The 16,225-nt window shown below is 37.0% G+C and overlaps 1 protein-coding gene across 1 annotated transcript in view; it reads right to left on the reverse strand.

Moving 5' to 3' along the window:
* Positions 1-681: 681 nt before the first annotated feature.
* Positions 682-16,225, reverse strand: part of LOC137401673 (RNA-binding protein 26-like) — a 33,460-nt gene continuing 17,916 nt past the window's right edge. The window contains exons 8-18 of the mRNA XM_068088133.1: positions 14,533-14,747; positions 12,242-12,379; positions 9,504-9,641; positions 5,987-6,061; positions 4,846-4,986; positions 3,929-4,027; positions 3,460-3,588; positions 2,668-2,820; positions 2,480-2,582; positions 1,737-1,996; positions 682-771 (exon numbers count right to left, since the gene is read on the reverse strand). Coding sequence (XP_067944234.1) covers positions 697-771; positions 1,737-1,996; positions 2,480-2,582; positions 2,668-2,820; positions 3,460-3,588; positions 3,929-4,027; positions 4,846-4,986; positions 5,987-6,061; positions 9,504-9,641; positions 12,242-12,379; positions 14,533-14,747 — 1,526 coding nt within the window. The 3' untranslated portion in view covers positions 682-696. The remainder of the gene's footprint in view (positions 772-1,736; positions 1,997-2,479; positions 2,583-2,667; positions 2,821-3,459; positions 3,589-3,928; positions 4,028-4,845; positions 4,987-5,986; positions 6,062-9,503; positions 9,642-12,241; positions 12,380-14,532; positions 14,748-16,225) is intronic.

Genomic DNA, 16,225 nt, shown 5'->3' on the forward strand with positions numbered 1-16,225 from the left:
AAGAAATGGACAGATAGGAAAAAGGCAGAACATCGCAACAAAACAGGGCAGAACGGATGGACAGCTAATTGCTCAGAGAAAGCAGAACATACAGACAGAATAGAGTATATAGAGGGTAAACAAAAATAGAAATGCTGGAGCATGCAATCAGAAAGTAAGACATAATCATCTGGTTTACACCATATGGAGCAAACAAGAATATCTAAAAGGAATATACGATGATTCCCATCGTGGTGTTTGAACATTACTCTTTGGTTAAAGAGTGAGGGATGGGATTGACTGGGCAGCTCATACTAATCTTTTGGGCAAACGCTTTGTTTGCATTCAACTTGGCAATATTTTTTTACCTCTTTTCACATATATTTTGATCAGGACTGACTTTTTTCTGATCTTTCTCATTTTTTTACGCCAGTTGATTGAGCATGCCGCAGTCGTTGAAATATATTTACTTGTGAATATACAGAGTAATAAAACTATATCATAATATAGCAGACTATACAAAATGAAACAGAATTACTCCAGATCATAGAACAAGATAAAACGGAAAAAACATAGCAAGAGAAAGGAATAAAGTGACTATCAGAAATAGTATGTACATTTTCATTAATTCAAAGATAGCTATTGCAGCAATGTCAGCAATCTCGTCTTTTGGCAGCGCTGACTCGGTCTCGAAAGGGAGTTGTCTGACAGAGGGTGCTACCATGATCGTTTGTCACTTGACTCCTCCTCGTAATCCTCATCACCCGATAGGAGCGCTTCATTTACCTCTCCCTGAAATCACCGACCGCATCAACTTTACTCAATAATGACGATGTCAGGCACTACGCAACTTGACGCCTTATATATTACATTTGAGGGGAAAATTAATGTACTAACCAACTAGAAATGATTGCTTAGAGATGAATGAAACTTGAAACGAAACTTGGAAAGAAAAGATAGATACACTGTAATTCTATTTAAAAGAAAGTTTCTACAACAAACCCGAGAGACAAAAGACTTGGAAGAATAAAGGGTCAACTATTAACAAAAGGAAACACGATATCCCGTAGGTCAAAGACAGCAGTGACAAAGAAAGTTAGGTCGCAATTAAAGATGAGCCAGTGACACAGCTAATGAATATTTTTATCATTTGGTAATTCTAGATTCATCTCTCTTTCTTTTCAGTGTTTGATTTCCTTTAAATACTAGCTAACGAAAAGAAAGAGACGGGAAATACAACGGGATGGAAAGAATAAATCTCATAGAACATCTAATGATTACTTTGATAATACTATCGTTAGTTGCTTTAAAGGTTGACTTGCAATAAAATTCACATTACTGTTATCTGATATCAAAAGATTCACCATGTCTTACTCTGTTGTGTTGTAGGTGTCAAAATATATGGAAAGGTGATTACAAGCTCTTAAAAGCTCAAAAAACGAACAGTTAATCACAGCCTTCATGAAAACACTGTAGATTGGAATCCCTAAATTTCCCCAAAAAGTTACTCAAATTCATTTGATAATTATTTTATAACCCGTGCACCGCCAGCATTTAGCTAGTATATATATATATATATATAAAGTTAAGAGTTACCAAGTTATTATAGAAAAAAACTACTAAATGAAATGAAGCAGAGATAAGTTAGAGTCGAAAACAAAAAACTGAGTTTCACTACATAGGAGTAAGAAATAACTCTCTGTTACTGGAGCATGATAAACAACTCCCAGCTAGTAATGAAAATAAAGATGTCTTACATCATCATTCCCACCATCAAGCAAGTCTTCCGCATCGTCAAGCATTGAGTCACGACTGACGGAACCAACAGCTGCCCTTCGGCCATGTTCGGCTGCACCACGAGTGGCTGCCTCGGTAGTCACTGCTAAAACACTATCTTCTGCTGAATCACTAGGTGGCTGGGTGCTGGTAGAAGCCGTGCTGGCAGCGGTCTTCTGATCATTAATTGCTGGTGGTTTGTGCCATTTGAGTACCAGAGTTTTAGAGCCAAACTTTGTACCTGGACGGAGGGAGGTCGGGCAAAGGTCAAACAGAACAAGAAGGAATAAACATGACAAAGAGGAACAGACATGAATGGGACAAAATATGCTCACCGACAAGGGCTAGAGTGGTACACTGACTATCCTTCGTTTTTTCGTGACGTCATTTTATCGTTGTCGGCCATCTTTATAGGCAACTTTGTCGTTAAAACACGAAGCTTTTGCAATGAACTTTTGAAAACGAAGCTTTTGTTTACACTTTTGTTATTATAGTATCAAAATAACACCAAAAGGTACTATTAAATAAAAGAAAACGATCGTTTTCTACAAATATGGCGGCTTTTTCGTGAACGAGCGCATGTGTAAGAGTGCATGGCTTGATGACGTAAAAAAAACGATGGATAGTGAACTGAGTGTATGTAATGTATTTTGTATGCGTGCTGAGCTATTGTGGTACTGACAAGAGCTATAGTACGGTGGGTGAGAGAAATTAGCTAGCATACCATGTCTTGCGGCAACCTGCGTGTCATTAGGGTTGCCATACTCGATCACGATGGATGTTACTGGTCCTTCCACAAACTCCTTTGCCTCTACCTTGCCGTATTGCTAAAACATACAAGCAATAAACGTGCATCCTAGATGTATTGATTAAGGATATTCTCATAGAATTCAAAAAGGAATGTCAACTTACTGAAAAATGAGAAATGATTGCATCTTTTTCATCCGCCTGAAAGCCCATCACTACTATGGCTTTGGGTGGCGCAGGTTTCGATGCGGAAAGATGACGTGACATACCTCGGCCGCTTCGACCACGAGAACCTGGTTTAATTCCTAATGAATTCGCCTGCAAGCAAATACATAATTTCCTAGAAAGAAAATCCGACAAGGCTTCAGGGACAAATTCAAATCAACTAAAACTTTTATTTTACTTGTCTTAAAGGAATGTTGAACCGTCGATTATGCTTGCCCACAACAGCAGAGATATCAGTTTATATGTGAGAAAAACACATAAGTAAGTCTGCCTTCTCGTTTCTTTGCTAGTTCAAATTAACAATCAGTTTCAAATGGAAAGAGTGTATAGCAAAAGGTGGAAACTACGAATTAGTAGGAGCAGTCGTTCAAACAAGTTGAAAATTCTAGAAACAAAAGCTAGCTTGTACCAAGTATTTACGTAATATGATACCGCTAGGTGGAAAATGTTACTATCATCGAATGTTCATACATATTTATTTTTCAGTAAAGCAAAGCAGCTTTATATACACCATCATATGATTTTAATAATAGTAGAGTGATAGTGGTTTGTATCAAGCAATGAAGTTTGAGCCATCAAACAGTCATTCCATTTTTCAAAAAGACTCATACGAAGTAAATCTGTGGAACATACTTGAACCAATGAAATCAATGCATCAAAGTGGATAAATCTGTCCCTCTCGAGCTGACACATAGTTATTCTAGCGTATGAGAAACCCTATGACTATTATACCTGTCTTTTTAGTGCATCCAGTTTGGTCTGTAACGAAGACGTGTCCTCACCAGCAACCCTCCTCTGATGGATGTCTAGTTCCGTGTCCAGCACCTCCTTTGCAGTCTTATTGGGTGCTTGGCTTGCAGGCTGCAACAAATTAAATAATTTTGATATATTTTTATCATTTTTTCTTCTCGTGTACTTTGAAGCAATTCCTATGAAGTCTTTTGAAACGTGTTTTTTAACATTTCATGCTGCAGGTTTTAAACAAAACCTTAAAAAACTAAAAATACAACTGCAAGCACGCAGCTATAACCTTGTAACCTACAACTGTCACCTTATAACCTACAATTATAATCTTATAATACCTACAATTGTAACCTATAATATACAACTGTCACCTTATAACCTACAACTGTCACCTTATAACCTACAACTTTATAACCTACAACTATAACTATATATAATACATATTCGAGAGACTTACCTCAACTTGATTGATAGTCGCATGAATACGTTTAATGGCTATCAAATATTCCTTCTTCTTAGCTTCGTCTGTGCAATTGTCCCTCTGTGCGATTAGTGTCTGTAAACACGTGGAATGTGATGATGTCATGAAATAATAAACCAAAATAATGAAATCATAATAACAATACTAACAATAATGACTATAGTAATAATTCGGCCTCTCATTGTCCTATGAGTGCTCGTAAGATAGACTGTATTGGTATCTGTCAAACGGAACAGTTTAGCCAATTCTAGTAATACTAAGGAATCATTCAGTGTCGCTCTAAAATGGCTTTATATGAGTAAAAGTTTAGGAGCAACTGGAAAACCTAACGTTCGTTTAGTAGTAATGCAGTAATCCCTCCCTATTCGAGATTAATCAGGAACAGCGCCCCCCCCCCCCCCCTTCCCCACGTGATAAGTGATAATCAGCAGAATAGAAACTAACAAATGTCAAATAAAGTCAATTTTTCATTAATTGTATGTTTTTTTCTTAAATTTATTACAGAATTTGAGGGTCAAGACTGCTTAAGAGGCATGATGGAGGGTGTCATAGGTACTTTGCACTTTTACACTTTACAAAAAGTAACAGGAAAAATAGCGAACTGCAGTGAATGCTATCACAATGATGCTCACCTGAGCGAATCTCACACGGCTAGCGTATAGGAGAAATTTATGTATTTTAGTTTTGTCATTTTATTTATTCTCAATTTTTTTTCAACAAATATCTCCTACTCCGCAGAGTTCTGAAGCCACGGAAACTAAACTGTGAAGCAGCTAGGGATTACTGTGTACCTATTCCCACATAATATTACCAAACAGTGAAGAACAATAGCAAATAGTTTGCCCGTCACTCAGGATGGGATCATAAAATATAACTAATGGGTCCAGCGATACCTTCAAATCTGCCAACAGTTTATTCTTCAGTTCTCTTTTCTGCTTGTCTACATTCCCATTGGCTATTGACTTTACAGGGGCGGGCCTAACAGAGTTGTTGAGACGTAAGGTGGCTGGATTCATGTTGGCTTCCGTTTTCGGCTGTCAAAGTGAATCAAGCAGAAGAAGGTGACATTTAATAGCATAAGGAAACATTTGGAGATCAGTGCAACTTTGCTAATAGCCTTTGTGAGATGTACATGACTCCATAAAGTATTACATGAAAGAAAAAATTTTAAAAAATAAGTACTGTATATACTGTAAGCCGATAATAGAACACAAATAAGTTATCAAACTAAAGGGTTAGACTATGTGCAAAACTGATTGAAAGCAAACAAATTGTCATTATGCTACCTGAGTTTTAACAAGTACAACTTGAGCCATGCTAAGCATGCGGATGGTAGCCTTTTACTCACAGTCTGTTTTATATAGTAGCGAGATAGGCTTATATGCGGGGACATAATATGGTAGTTAAGCCTGGTTTCCATATGACAGCGCAAGGTGTGCAACAATGCGCACGATGTCGTATGTAGGCTGGCTGTGATGTGGAAACCTCATCGCACGACGAACGTACGATGATCGCAAGGATCCAACCGAATGGATCCTTGCGACGGTATGAGCCATGATGTATACTACATGTACATACACCGCTCAACTTTTTCAACATGTCCCACAATGCAAAGGGAGGGCTGTTTTAGTCATTACAAGAAATCAGCATGGCGAAGCACATGGCGATAAAAAAAATCGCGAAGAACTCGGTCTCCCATACGAAAGACTAAGCGGAAATTACCCACCCTGTCCGATGCAAGCATAACGCCTACGCACGCTATGAAAACACTGCATCGCAGCCGACGCAATGCATTGCGCACGGTCACTGCAATGCGCACGATCACTGCGCTGCTATGTGGAAACCAGGCTTTACAATGAACAACATGGCAGATCTGACCATCTTATTCCACATTTTGCTGATCAAAATGATGATTGCGGTCCAATTCAAAAAGGCATCACACCTAATCTCTTGGAAAACAGTTTTGCTTGAATTAGAAATTAGTTAGATACAAGATACATGAAATGAGAGTGCTTGCAAGACTCATATACTCACCCTCGTCACTTTGGATGTGTTGGCTTGAGGGTTTGTGTCTAGACGAGACTTGGCTGAAGGTTTAGCTGTTTCTGCCTACATTAAAAACTCATCCAAGGAAATATATAGGTTTGTCTAAATCACCTATTTTAATCACTCAAATAAACATAATACGTTTAACTCTTTCGCTACCGTAAGCCGATGTATCAGCTTTCACAGTAATAGAAGTAAAGACTATAAGCCGATGTATTGGCTTATCAGTAAAGGTTCATTTTTCTTTTCATTACAAAGCCTACATATTAGCTAGACCAATCAAATTTTGCGTCCAACGAAACAACCTTGTCGCCAATCACGTGCAACCAATCAAAAATCTTTTTGCTAAGCAATTCTATTTCTAATCGTTTGTTTACAACAGGAAAACCAAATCGCTACGTAATGGCAATAATAAACTCACCGCGTGCTTTCAATGCAAAGGAAGCGTCAGAAATTTTGCGAGAGTGGGATTCACTAAACAACTTTATACTTATCTTGTAGAGAATTTTGTTCTAAATGAGATGCATTTTACAGTAAAACAATATCTGCAGCGATTCTCGAGATATTGCATAAATACTAGCGGTATATCGATTTTCCGAAAATTCGTTTGAATTAATCCGGTCAGAATAACAAATTTAACGCAGTAGTGAAAGAGTTAATAGCCCAAGAGATGACTCTTGAAATGCCATCTCATACATTTCAGCTTACTTAAAAATTTCTGGATACAAGGGCAGTTCAATGCTGCTTGCAGTAGTTTGGCCCAATAATCTTCAGAAGCTCGCAATTACTTTTAAAACTGTTAACTTACAAGCTGGACAGTTAAGATTAACCTAGTTTAATTAATTACTACATAGCCTCAGGTATACTTCACCACTGCTGTTTCCTTGGCACGAAAACAAATTAAGGATATTCTAAGTTGGAGATGGAAACAAAAAATTCAAACATCTTAGGTGTTGTCTCCACATCTTAGGTGTTGTCTCAGCACAGCAATTGTTATCCAAACAGCTCACACTTTATATGTTTGATTGGTGTGCTGGTGAATACTTTAAATAATAAAAAAAGCATAATATTATTATGCTTTATTATTTATCTTGAGATGTTGACTGATGTTCTAAAAAGAGAATCAAGGAGATTGACCAACCAGAAGCTGAGATATAGCCAGCCAAACACAGGTCTACCAAAAAACATAAGTGTTTTGGTAATCATCAATATATGACCTATGAAATCGACTTGTGTGCCGTTGGTCAATTAAGCCAACTAATGCGTTTTAATTGGTTTAATCCCTGGAAGTATAGAACAATCCAATTGGGCCTAACAATCATTGCTCTGATAATTCCGTACCAGTCCCTCTGACGTGTAGATTAGTTTTAGCATGAAATAATTACACGCGTCTATTATGTCACAACCTTTCGCTATCTTGCTAGTTCAGCTCAGTTTTGTTGTTCTCCCACTTAACTTCCCTATTCAGACTCATCCTTAGCGGTGTTCAGACTTTTTTATCTATAGCTAATAAATGGAATCAATTAAATCAATTATCAATCTCAGTTATTATTTATAATTTTCTACAAATTATACTAGTTACATCATTTATTCTATACGCAGTTATATTATTATTTTGTATAATATGCATTATGATTATATTAATCATAAAAATAATCATAGATAAAATAGATAAATAGAAAAAATCAAATCAAAAGTTATCGTTTTCTTTTCTTACAGCAAGAGCAGCACGGTCAAGTTATTCTTTTTAAAATTATGGCTGTAGCGAACTTACAGTCTGTTAATAGTGACGATAATCATGAAAATCAACTGAATGCTGCAGTAAGTACACAGTAGAAAAATGATGAATGAACAAAAATTCACATTCCCATTTCTTATTCTAAACAAACTGCAAATCGCGGATGTCGCATATAGACTATACACGTGCCGTACATTGAACAGAGGATCTTCGGAGCATATCCGTGGAGATCGAGTTAAAATTTGAAGCACAATAGTCAAAATCTGCTCTTCTGTTTTGAAAAATCATGGCGAGGGGTTGTGGGCAAATGCCTTTACCACACAATGTTTGCTTGATTTTCTTGAGAAACCAGAGCTAGTCTGTAAATTCTTTATTATCGCGAGAAGCGTTTCACATCTCGCAGCCTAAAACCCTCATTATACGTAACGGCGGTAAGGGTGCGCAACTCCGGCACATGACCAATAAGTCAATTTCATACGTCGAAATTCTCGAGATTTTCGAAGGGTTTTCCTCTGATTCGTTATTAGGTAGACCTGTGTTTGGCTGGCTATATCTCAGCTTCTAGTGGGTCAATCTCCTTGATTCTTTTTTAGAACATCAGTCAACACCTCAAGATAACTAATAAAGCATAATAATATTATGCTTTCTCTATTCTTTAAACCGTAATACATTGACTTCCTATCAAAAGTCTATTTGTTACTTTCAATGTCCGGCTTACGACCAGCCAGCAGTGGCTTACGACCAGCCAGTAGTGAATGCACTTATTGTAACAGCCATCAATTAGCCTTATCTCAGATGTTTAACCATTCAGCCTGTATGCTGATGATTACAAAGCAAATAAAAGGTTGTACATACAAACTTGTGATTGAAAGAGCAAGCTAGTTAGATTGAGGCTAATTAGAGAGTGCTACATACCACAGATACACTACAGACACACTACAGACCCACTACAGATACACTACAGACACACTACAGATACACTACAGATACACTACAGATACACTACAGATACACTACAGACACACTACAGACCCACTACAGATACACTACAGACACACTACAGATACACTACAGATACACTACAGATACACTACAGATACATCACAAATACACCGCAGATACACTACAGATACACTACAAATACACCGCAGATATGCCGCAGAAACACCACAAATATACCACAGATACACTACAAACACACTACAGATACACTACAGATACACTGCATATACACTACAGACACACCGCAGATATGCTGCAGACACACCGCAGAAACACCACAAATATACCACAGATACACTACAAATACATTACAGATACACTGCATATACACTACAGACACACTGCAGATATACTACAGACACACTACAGATACACTACAGACACACTACAGATACACTACAAACACACTAGAGACACACTACAGATACACTACAGATACACTACAGATACACTGCATATACACTACAGATACACTGCAGATACACTGTATATACACTACAGATACATTGCATATACACTACAGATACACTACAGACACACTACAGACACACTGCATATACACTACAGACAAACTACAGATACACTACAGACACGCTACAGATACACTACAGACACACTACAGATACACTACAGATATGCAACATATACAAGTAAAATGGTTTGCTCAGCATGAAAACACCAACAGTTGATTAATCGACTTGTCTCTGGACAAATCAAATGCATCAAGTAGCACAGCCAATGTCTGATGAATAGCATAGCAGGTACCTGTTTGTTGGCATTGTGCCAAAATATCTTGATAAACCGGTTGTTGAACACAGGGGTAGGGTTGTTGTGGGCGAGCTTGGCTGACTGATTGGATGAGAAGGTGACTAGGGCTGTGTCATGCTGACCCATGTATTGCACCTAACATATGCATTATTCATTGAATTAAATATTGCATGTTAAACAACTACAGTAATCCATACCTTTTCACACTTGGTCGGGACAGGCATCCACCCCCCCAACCGTGGTAAGTAAAAATCCCCGAAATAGAAACAAATACATCCAATTTTGCAGTAATCATACCATTTTTTTCCTTAGGTTTAGAAGACAATTTTGAAGGTTGAGACCGTTAAAGAGGCATAATGAAGGATGCCACTTGAACATTGCACTCTCACACTTCATAGAACATGAAAAAGCAGTGAATTGCAATGACTACTATTGCAATTATGCTCATAGAGACATCCAACTAGTCCAGACTGTGAGAGAGCTTTATGTATTTTATTTTTCATTTATTTTTCAGTTTTATTGCGTGAGATTTCAAAATTTTGAAAGCTGAACCCTGACGCAGCAAGAGATTTCTATACTCTGAAACAACTTACATGTATAAGGAATGCGTATCACAACAACAGACTACGCCTGTTAATACACAAGCGTTAAACCAAAGTTAATGAATCAGCAAGAAGCATGGTATGGTCATCACAACAGAACAGCATGATCAAAGGTTAACAGACAGATCAAAATTTGATTGCCTATGAGTGGCAGATAACATTACAATTCTGGACATCAATATAATATTTGTGGGGGTCCTCCCATGTTTTGTGACGATTCTGACGACAGGGATATTTAAAAAGTGACAGACGAGACGACCATTTATTAATGTAGGTGACGAGGTGACGATGATTGTGTAAGTAGGATTACTAAAGGTACGGCTACACGTAACAAATTTTTCGTTAGTTCTGAGTTCTGGCCGAAATCACGAAAAACGCAGAATTAATCGGTCGAAATTCACAGAATTATTTGAGCTGTGCATGCCCACCGAGTTCGTCGACGAAACGCTCTTAACAGGTTAAACAAATTATTAGCGAGCACGATTCTAGCAGCTTTAGCAATTAGTATAATCCAAGACATGTATCGCGACACATAATAAAAGTACAAAAGCAATTCAACATAAAACACTTGATGTAAATGTTTAAGTTGCGCTATTGTTGGTTAGCGAGCACGACTCTAGCAAATTTTAAGATATATGTAGTCCGCGAACATAATGCGACACACAATAAAAGTATTACGGAAATTCGCCATAGTAAATACGATGCAACCGACTTGATTGCGCTAAAGATGACAACATTTTCTACCACAAAACTGTTGCTGCTAAAAGGGAAATATAATTAAAAAATAAACAATTTGCAGCTATAACATCCAAACAATAAATACATACAACAACACAATCTAAGCAGTTGTATCGTGTGTACTATGTTGAATTGCACTTATACTTTTATTGTGTGTCATTATACGTCTCTTGGACTATACTAATTGCAAAAGCTGCTGGAATCGTGCTCGCTAGCACGATTCTAGCAGCGCAGAATAATTCTGTGTGTTTCAATCATTTCGTGATTTTGGTTTGTGATTTTGGTTTGTAGTTTTGTTTTGAATTTGGTGATTTTGGAACCAACGAAAAACTTGTTACGTGTAGCCGTACCGTTACTAACTTATTATTTGTCCATAAATCAACACATTCAACCGAAACTTCACCAGTTTTGGTTTGAAGCATCTGGCTCAGCATTTATAGACTGCCAAATAATTAAAGTAAACAGCAACGAAATGCCACGACATCAACAGCAAATCCGCTTCCAAGTCTGTGACTGACAGTGATTATTAAAGACAATCTCGGTCTATTTTCACTACAAGAAATGTAGCTCTAAAAACCTAAGACGGCTGTCACTCTTCGCGGAGTAATCAGCAACGCTCCCAAACATCACTAATAAGTTTGTGAAGGTCGCTGGTTGAGCCATGCTTTTGGTTAGCAGAAGTTCAAATTGAGCAAGTTTCAGGTTTTTAACGCAACCCAGTGGCACCAGAATGGCTATTTGTATTAAAATAACGAATGTGAAGAAAGAGGTTGTTTTGGTTACCAACTTGAAAAAGGTGACAGTGATTTTAAAAGTGACGATAGTGATTTTAAAAGTGACTATTCTGACGACAACTTTGTGTGGTAGGACCCCCATTTGTGTACTGTTAATCAATTACTAGGTTTTTCAGCATTTCCATGTCACATGAACATTTTTAGTGGTAACCAAAGTGTTGGGAGCAAACAGTGTTCACCAACACTTCCCAACTTATCGTATGTCTTGCATGTGACAAAAAATCTATTTGGCATGAAGATGCTGATAACACTTAGTAATTTAATAACAACTATCAAGCAACAAAATTGACCTTGACATATATATGAAAACTTAGTGTTGATAAACACTGCTGAGTAACTGGAATGACCTTGACATATACAATAAATTGTGTAAAGTGCTGATGCACATTTACGAGGCACGGTACTTGAATACTGTATTATCAAATGAAGACATGAATATAGCACAACAGCACTACTCGAAACACAAGCAAATGAGACACCAAGTTTTGAATTGTTTCAAGGTCAAACTAAGGGACAAAGATGACCGTTTGTTGAGAGGAGACAACTACTAACAATTACCCTTATCGAATAAAAGCTAGTATAGGACTAGGTCAACACGTACCTGTAAATTTATGATCTCACCAAACTTTGAAAAATGGTCGTTAAGACTTTTGATGTTGTTCTGCTCTGGTGGTAGATTTTTCACGACTAAAGTTGCCCTTTCTGGGTCAAACATGGCTGGTCTGTTCATGGGTGGTCGCTGCAAGGAATATAGATTGAGGATGGAGATATAAGTTAATACCAGCGTAAGTGATGTAAATGCAACAAACATTAAGTTTCAGGCATGTTCAAAAGATGAACAAAGATTGTAGAAAATTGACAGCAGAATACTGACTACCAGCAGTACAAAGTATGTTTCAAACAGCAATTTGCAATTTTTAGCTTTGCCTCCTATCTTGTATTTATGAGAATATGTGGAGTGTCCGCACGAAAAAGTTGGCATAGAATAAAAAATCAAATCAAAAACATTCGGCATTTGAAAATTTTTGCTTGCTATAGTGAAAGTCAGAGTCATTCTAATGCTTTTTAACAGTGTGAATGTGTGTAACGCACAGTTACGATACCACGAAACCAAACCAATGATTATGTTGTACTATTATTCGATGTTTGTCTTTCATAATTACCTATTTTGTATTTAAAAATAAACTTTGAAAATTCTTTAGGGATTTCATCAGAAAGTACATGTATCAATATTTTTCTACCCTTTGCAATTATTTTTTAAGTTTGAGGTGATATGACAGCCAGGATGTTTCAAGATTAAAATTGACAACTTGATCGCTATTAAAATGCTCGGATAAGTTACAGATGCTAGTTACAGGATCGAAACTGCTGATCATTCAATGTCTAGTCGAGGTCATCACGATTTCATTACATCGGATTTCATTGTTAACAAGACTATAGATTTTATAAAGCTGAATGACAGGATCGCTGGGTTCACACAAGATTGTCAATCAATCAATCAATCAAGAGGGCTGTCTACCGACATTTCCTTTTCTTCTTTCTAGATGATTCAAACTAAGTTCAATACTCAAAAGTGTAGTTTTTATCAGACATCAAATGATTAAAAACGGTGAGCAATTTCAACCTCTAGTTTATGACAACTATACAGTAATGCCTCGGCATGCGAATGTCTTGGCAATTTGAGATATGAGGAAAATTCTGAGCAAATTTTTTACATGAGATAAAGATAAAATTGAGATACGGGTGTACCAGACGGTTCTCGATGCAGCCGCTTTGTGGGTGAGTATGCGAGAGGCCTCTTACTAAAAAAACATCGCTCGCTCATTCACGTCGATAAGTTCAGAAAAGTATTGAAAAGGTCAGCTAAAGTAGACGGTGAAAGCGTATTAAAAAGAGCCGAGCCAGAAGAACAAAATTAGAAAAATTGAATGAATTAAGTTTATTGTAACGGAACATAAAAACTTATTTTCCAATGTGTGTATAGTATGCTAAGGTCATCCATGTTGAATTCAAAGTTAATGTTACATAGTGTCACATAACTGTGGCATACGGAAGGTGTTGCTGCCTCTAAAACCGCCGGTAGCCATTACCGCCTGGCTCGAAAGTAATGACTCCATACAGTGCTGTACATAGTAAAGTTACAGTTTATTGCAGATCATAACCATTACATAGGTATTTATAATTTTATTATTTATTATTAATTGTTACTTGCAAATGTATATGATGTATATGATGCAAACATATTAATTTGCATTTAGTTATTTTATATGGGATAATTTGATTTGAGATGCAAGTGAATTGACATATGATCTCGGTTCCGGAACGTATTAAGCTCGCATCTCATGGCCTTACTATACTATCAATGCTCAAAGTTTAATAAATCTTAAAAATGAAAAGTTAAAACGCTCTCGCTTACACAACTATGAACCTGACAAATACCATAAGACTAGCAGTCGAACCTTGACCTTTTGAATGTCTTGGGTTTCGAACAAATCAGAGTTTGAAAAAATTCCAAAAAGCTGTAACTTTGCTTAAGACACAGAAGCATGGGGTACGAGATGCTGCAGAACTGCCGATACATCCAATTTTGTGCAAATACATTATATTCTCATAGAATTCATGTGAAAATATGAACTGTCATACATTCCCATAAGACATTCTCTATTCACTCATATTAAAAATACTCTATTCGTAGAGCGGTTCTGATAAATACTCTATGAATAGAGATTTGTGTGCTCTATTCATAGGGCATCTATAATTCAGAATTTTCTTGAAATTATTACAAGTAGTTTTTGAAGCAGGTTTGTTGTAGGAAATCATGGTCAAATCAAGGTCGGACTGTATTTATCAAAGCTTTAATTTATAATACTCAGCTGTGTATTCATAACTAACCGGATTAGAAGAGGTCTGTAGGAAACGGGGACGATGCATCGGACGGTGATCTAAGCCCATTGGATGCATCCTCGGCTGAGGATATGGTGCTGAGTTGAAGTGAGGGTGGGGTGGACGACCCATGTACCCTGGTGGTTGTGGTACTTGTGGTACAAGTGGTCCTGTTGCATTCATGGGTGGCGGCCAAATACGGGGAAGCTCAGGGTTATAGGGTTCTGCAAAGTATTCACATAACTACATCTCCATACACCTCTCTTTCGGCACATAATAAAAATATCATTGTTTATCTAAATAATGATAAAATACTTCATTTCTTTTGCTACGGCTTTTACCACTTTAGTGACACACGACATTGTAGCCTACATTCCGTATGGGATGCCATTTAACTCATTCACTACCCAATTTATTGTTAGCTATGACCAAATCTTTTTTCTATTCAAACACTTGTTGACATGACGTCACTAATTTTGTGATAACTTGAGAAAGAATGAAGATTCCACTTAATTTATAAAACAAATTGTTGTTTAGAAGATACTTTATTCGGAGATAGATAAATACCTCAAATTACCTTCATTAAAATCCGACAAAAATTTCACAAACTTTACCAACTGTATTTTGCCAGCAACTTCAATAGCCATATTTTGACTGTCCCCATTATATTTGGGTACTATAACACTGGTGCTGCTGTTACCGCTATTACTACACTGGGCTAGTTCGTAGCAAGATTCATTGCTAGAAGAGTCAGAATCACTCTATATAGAGTTACTGGAGTGCCAATGGCTAAGAATGTTGGAAGCTTCTACAGCTGTAAGTGAGTCTTTCTCTTGTAAGCGAAGGTATTCTTTTTTTGTCCGTGATTTAGTTTCTGTAGTACATATTCTGTTAGAAAATCAGTGTAAAATTGGAGCTGCTAGTGAGAGGCCTGCTGATTGGTCTATATTGTTAGCAACAAGCTTGTTTTCATGGAGACCAGATCTTATTGGTCTATTTGAAGTGAAATCTGATTAAATATAAATAAACTAAAGCACTGACTAAAAGCCGATGTAGCGGTTTCCGGCCACAAAAATAAGAAAAACTGCGCCAATACATCAGCTCGCAATCATGAATGATTTAAGAAGCGGCTTGATGCATCATTAGGAAGACGTGGAGTGGCTTGACTTATGCTAGGAGCAGACTTGCAATTTTTTTTACAAAAAATAACAAAACATCTGACCAATTATTATACTCATTTCAAAACTAGAAATACGAAAAGTATAATTGTTTGATTCAGTACTTGTATATTCAAGATGGATACCAATAACACAACAAGTACCATATATCCCCCGCACATAAACCGACCTTTAAAACAGCCATGAAATGAGGTAATTTATAGGAATTCGCATATAAGCCATGAACTGTGACACGCAGTATGAAAGAAAAAAGTTGCGAAAATGGACTGGCTTTTGCAGACTTAATACGAGTGCGTTCTAATTAATGAGTAGTCGCATAACTAGTCTATCATGTCACTGATTCTGCATCTTATTTGTGACCTTTGTATGGCATCAGATGATGTAAAGTTTTACGCTAATTGATTAGGTCAAAGGTTATGACAACTTATATTCGCTAATGTCCAAATAGTTGTCTCCATAAAAATTTATTTTGTAGCGAAAGAGTTATTATAGTGGTAGCCATTATTGCTGTTTTACTTTTATTA

The sequence above is a fragment of the Watersipora subatra genome, chromosome 8, assembly GCF_963576615.1.
Source record: "Watersipora subatra chromosome 8, tzWatSuba1.1, whole genome shotgun sequence".
In the NCBI taxonomy this organism is placed as follows: Eukaryota; Metazoa; Bryozoa; class Gymnolaemata; order Cheilostomatida; family Watersiporidae; genus Watersipora; species Watersipora subatra.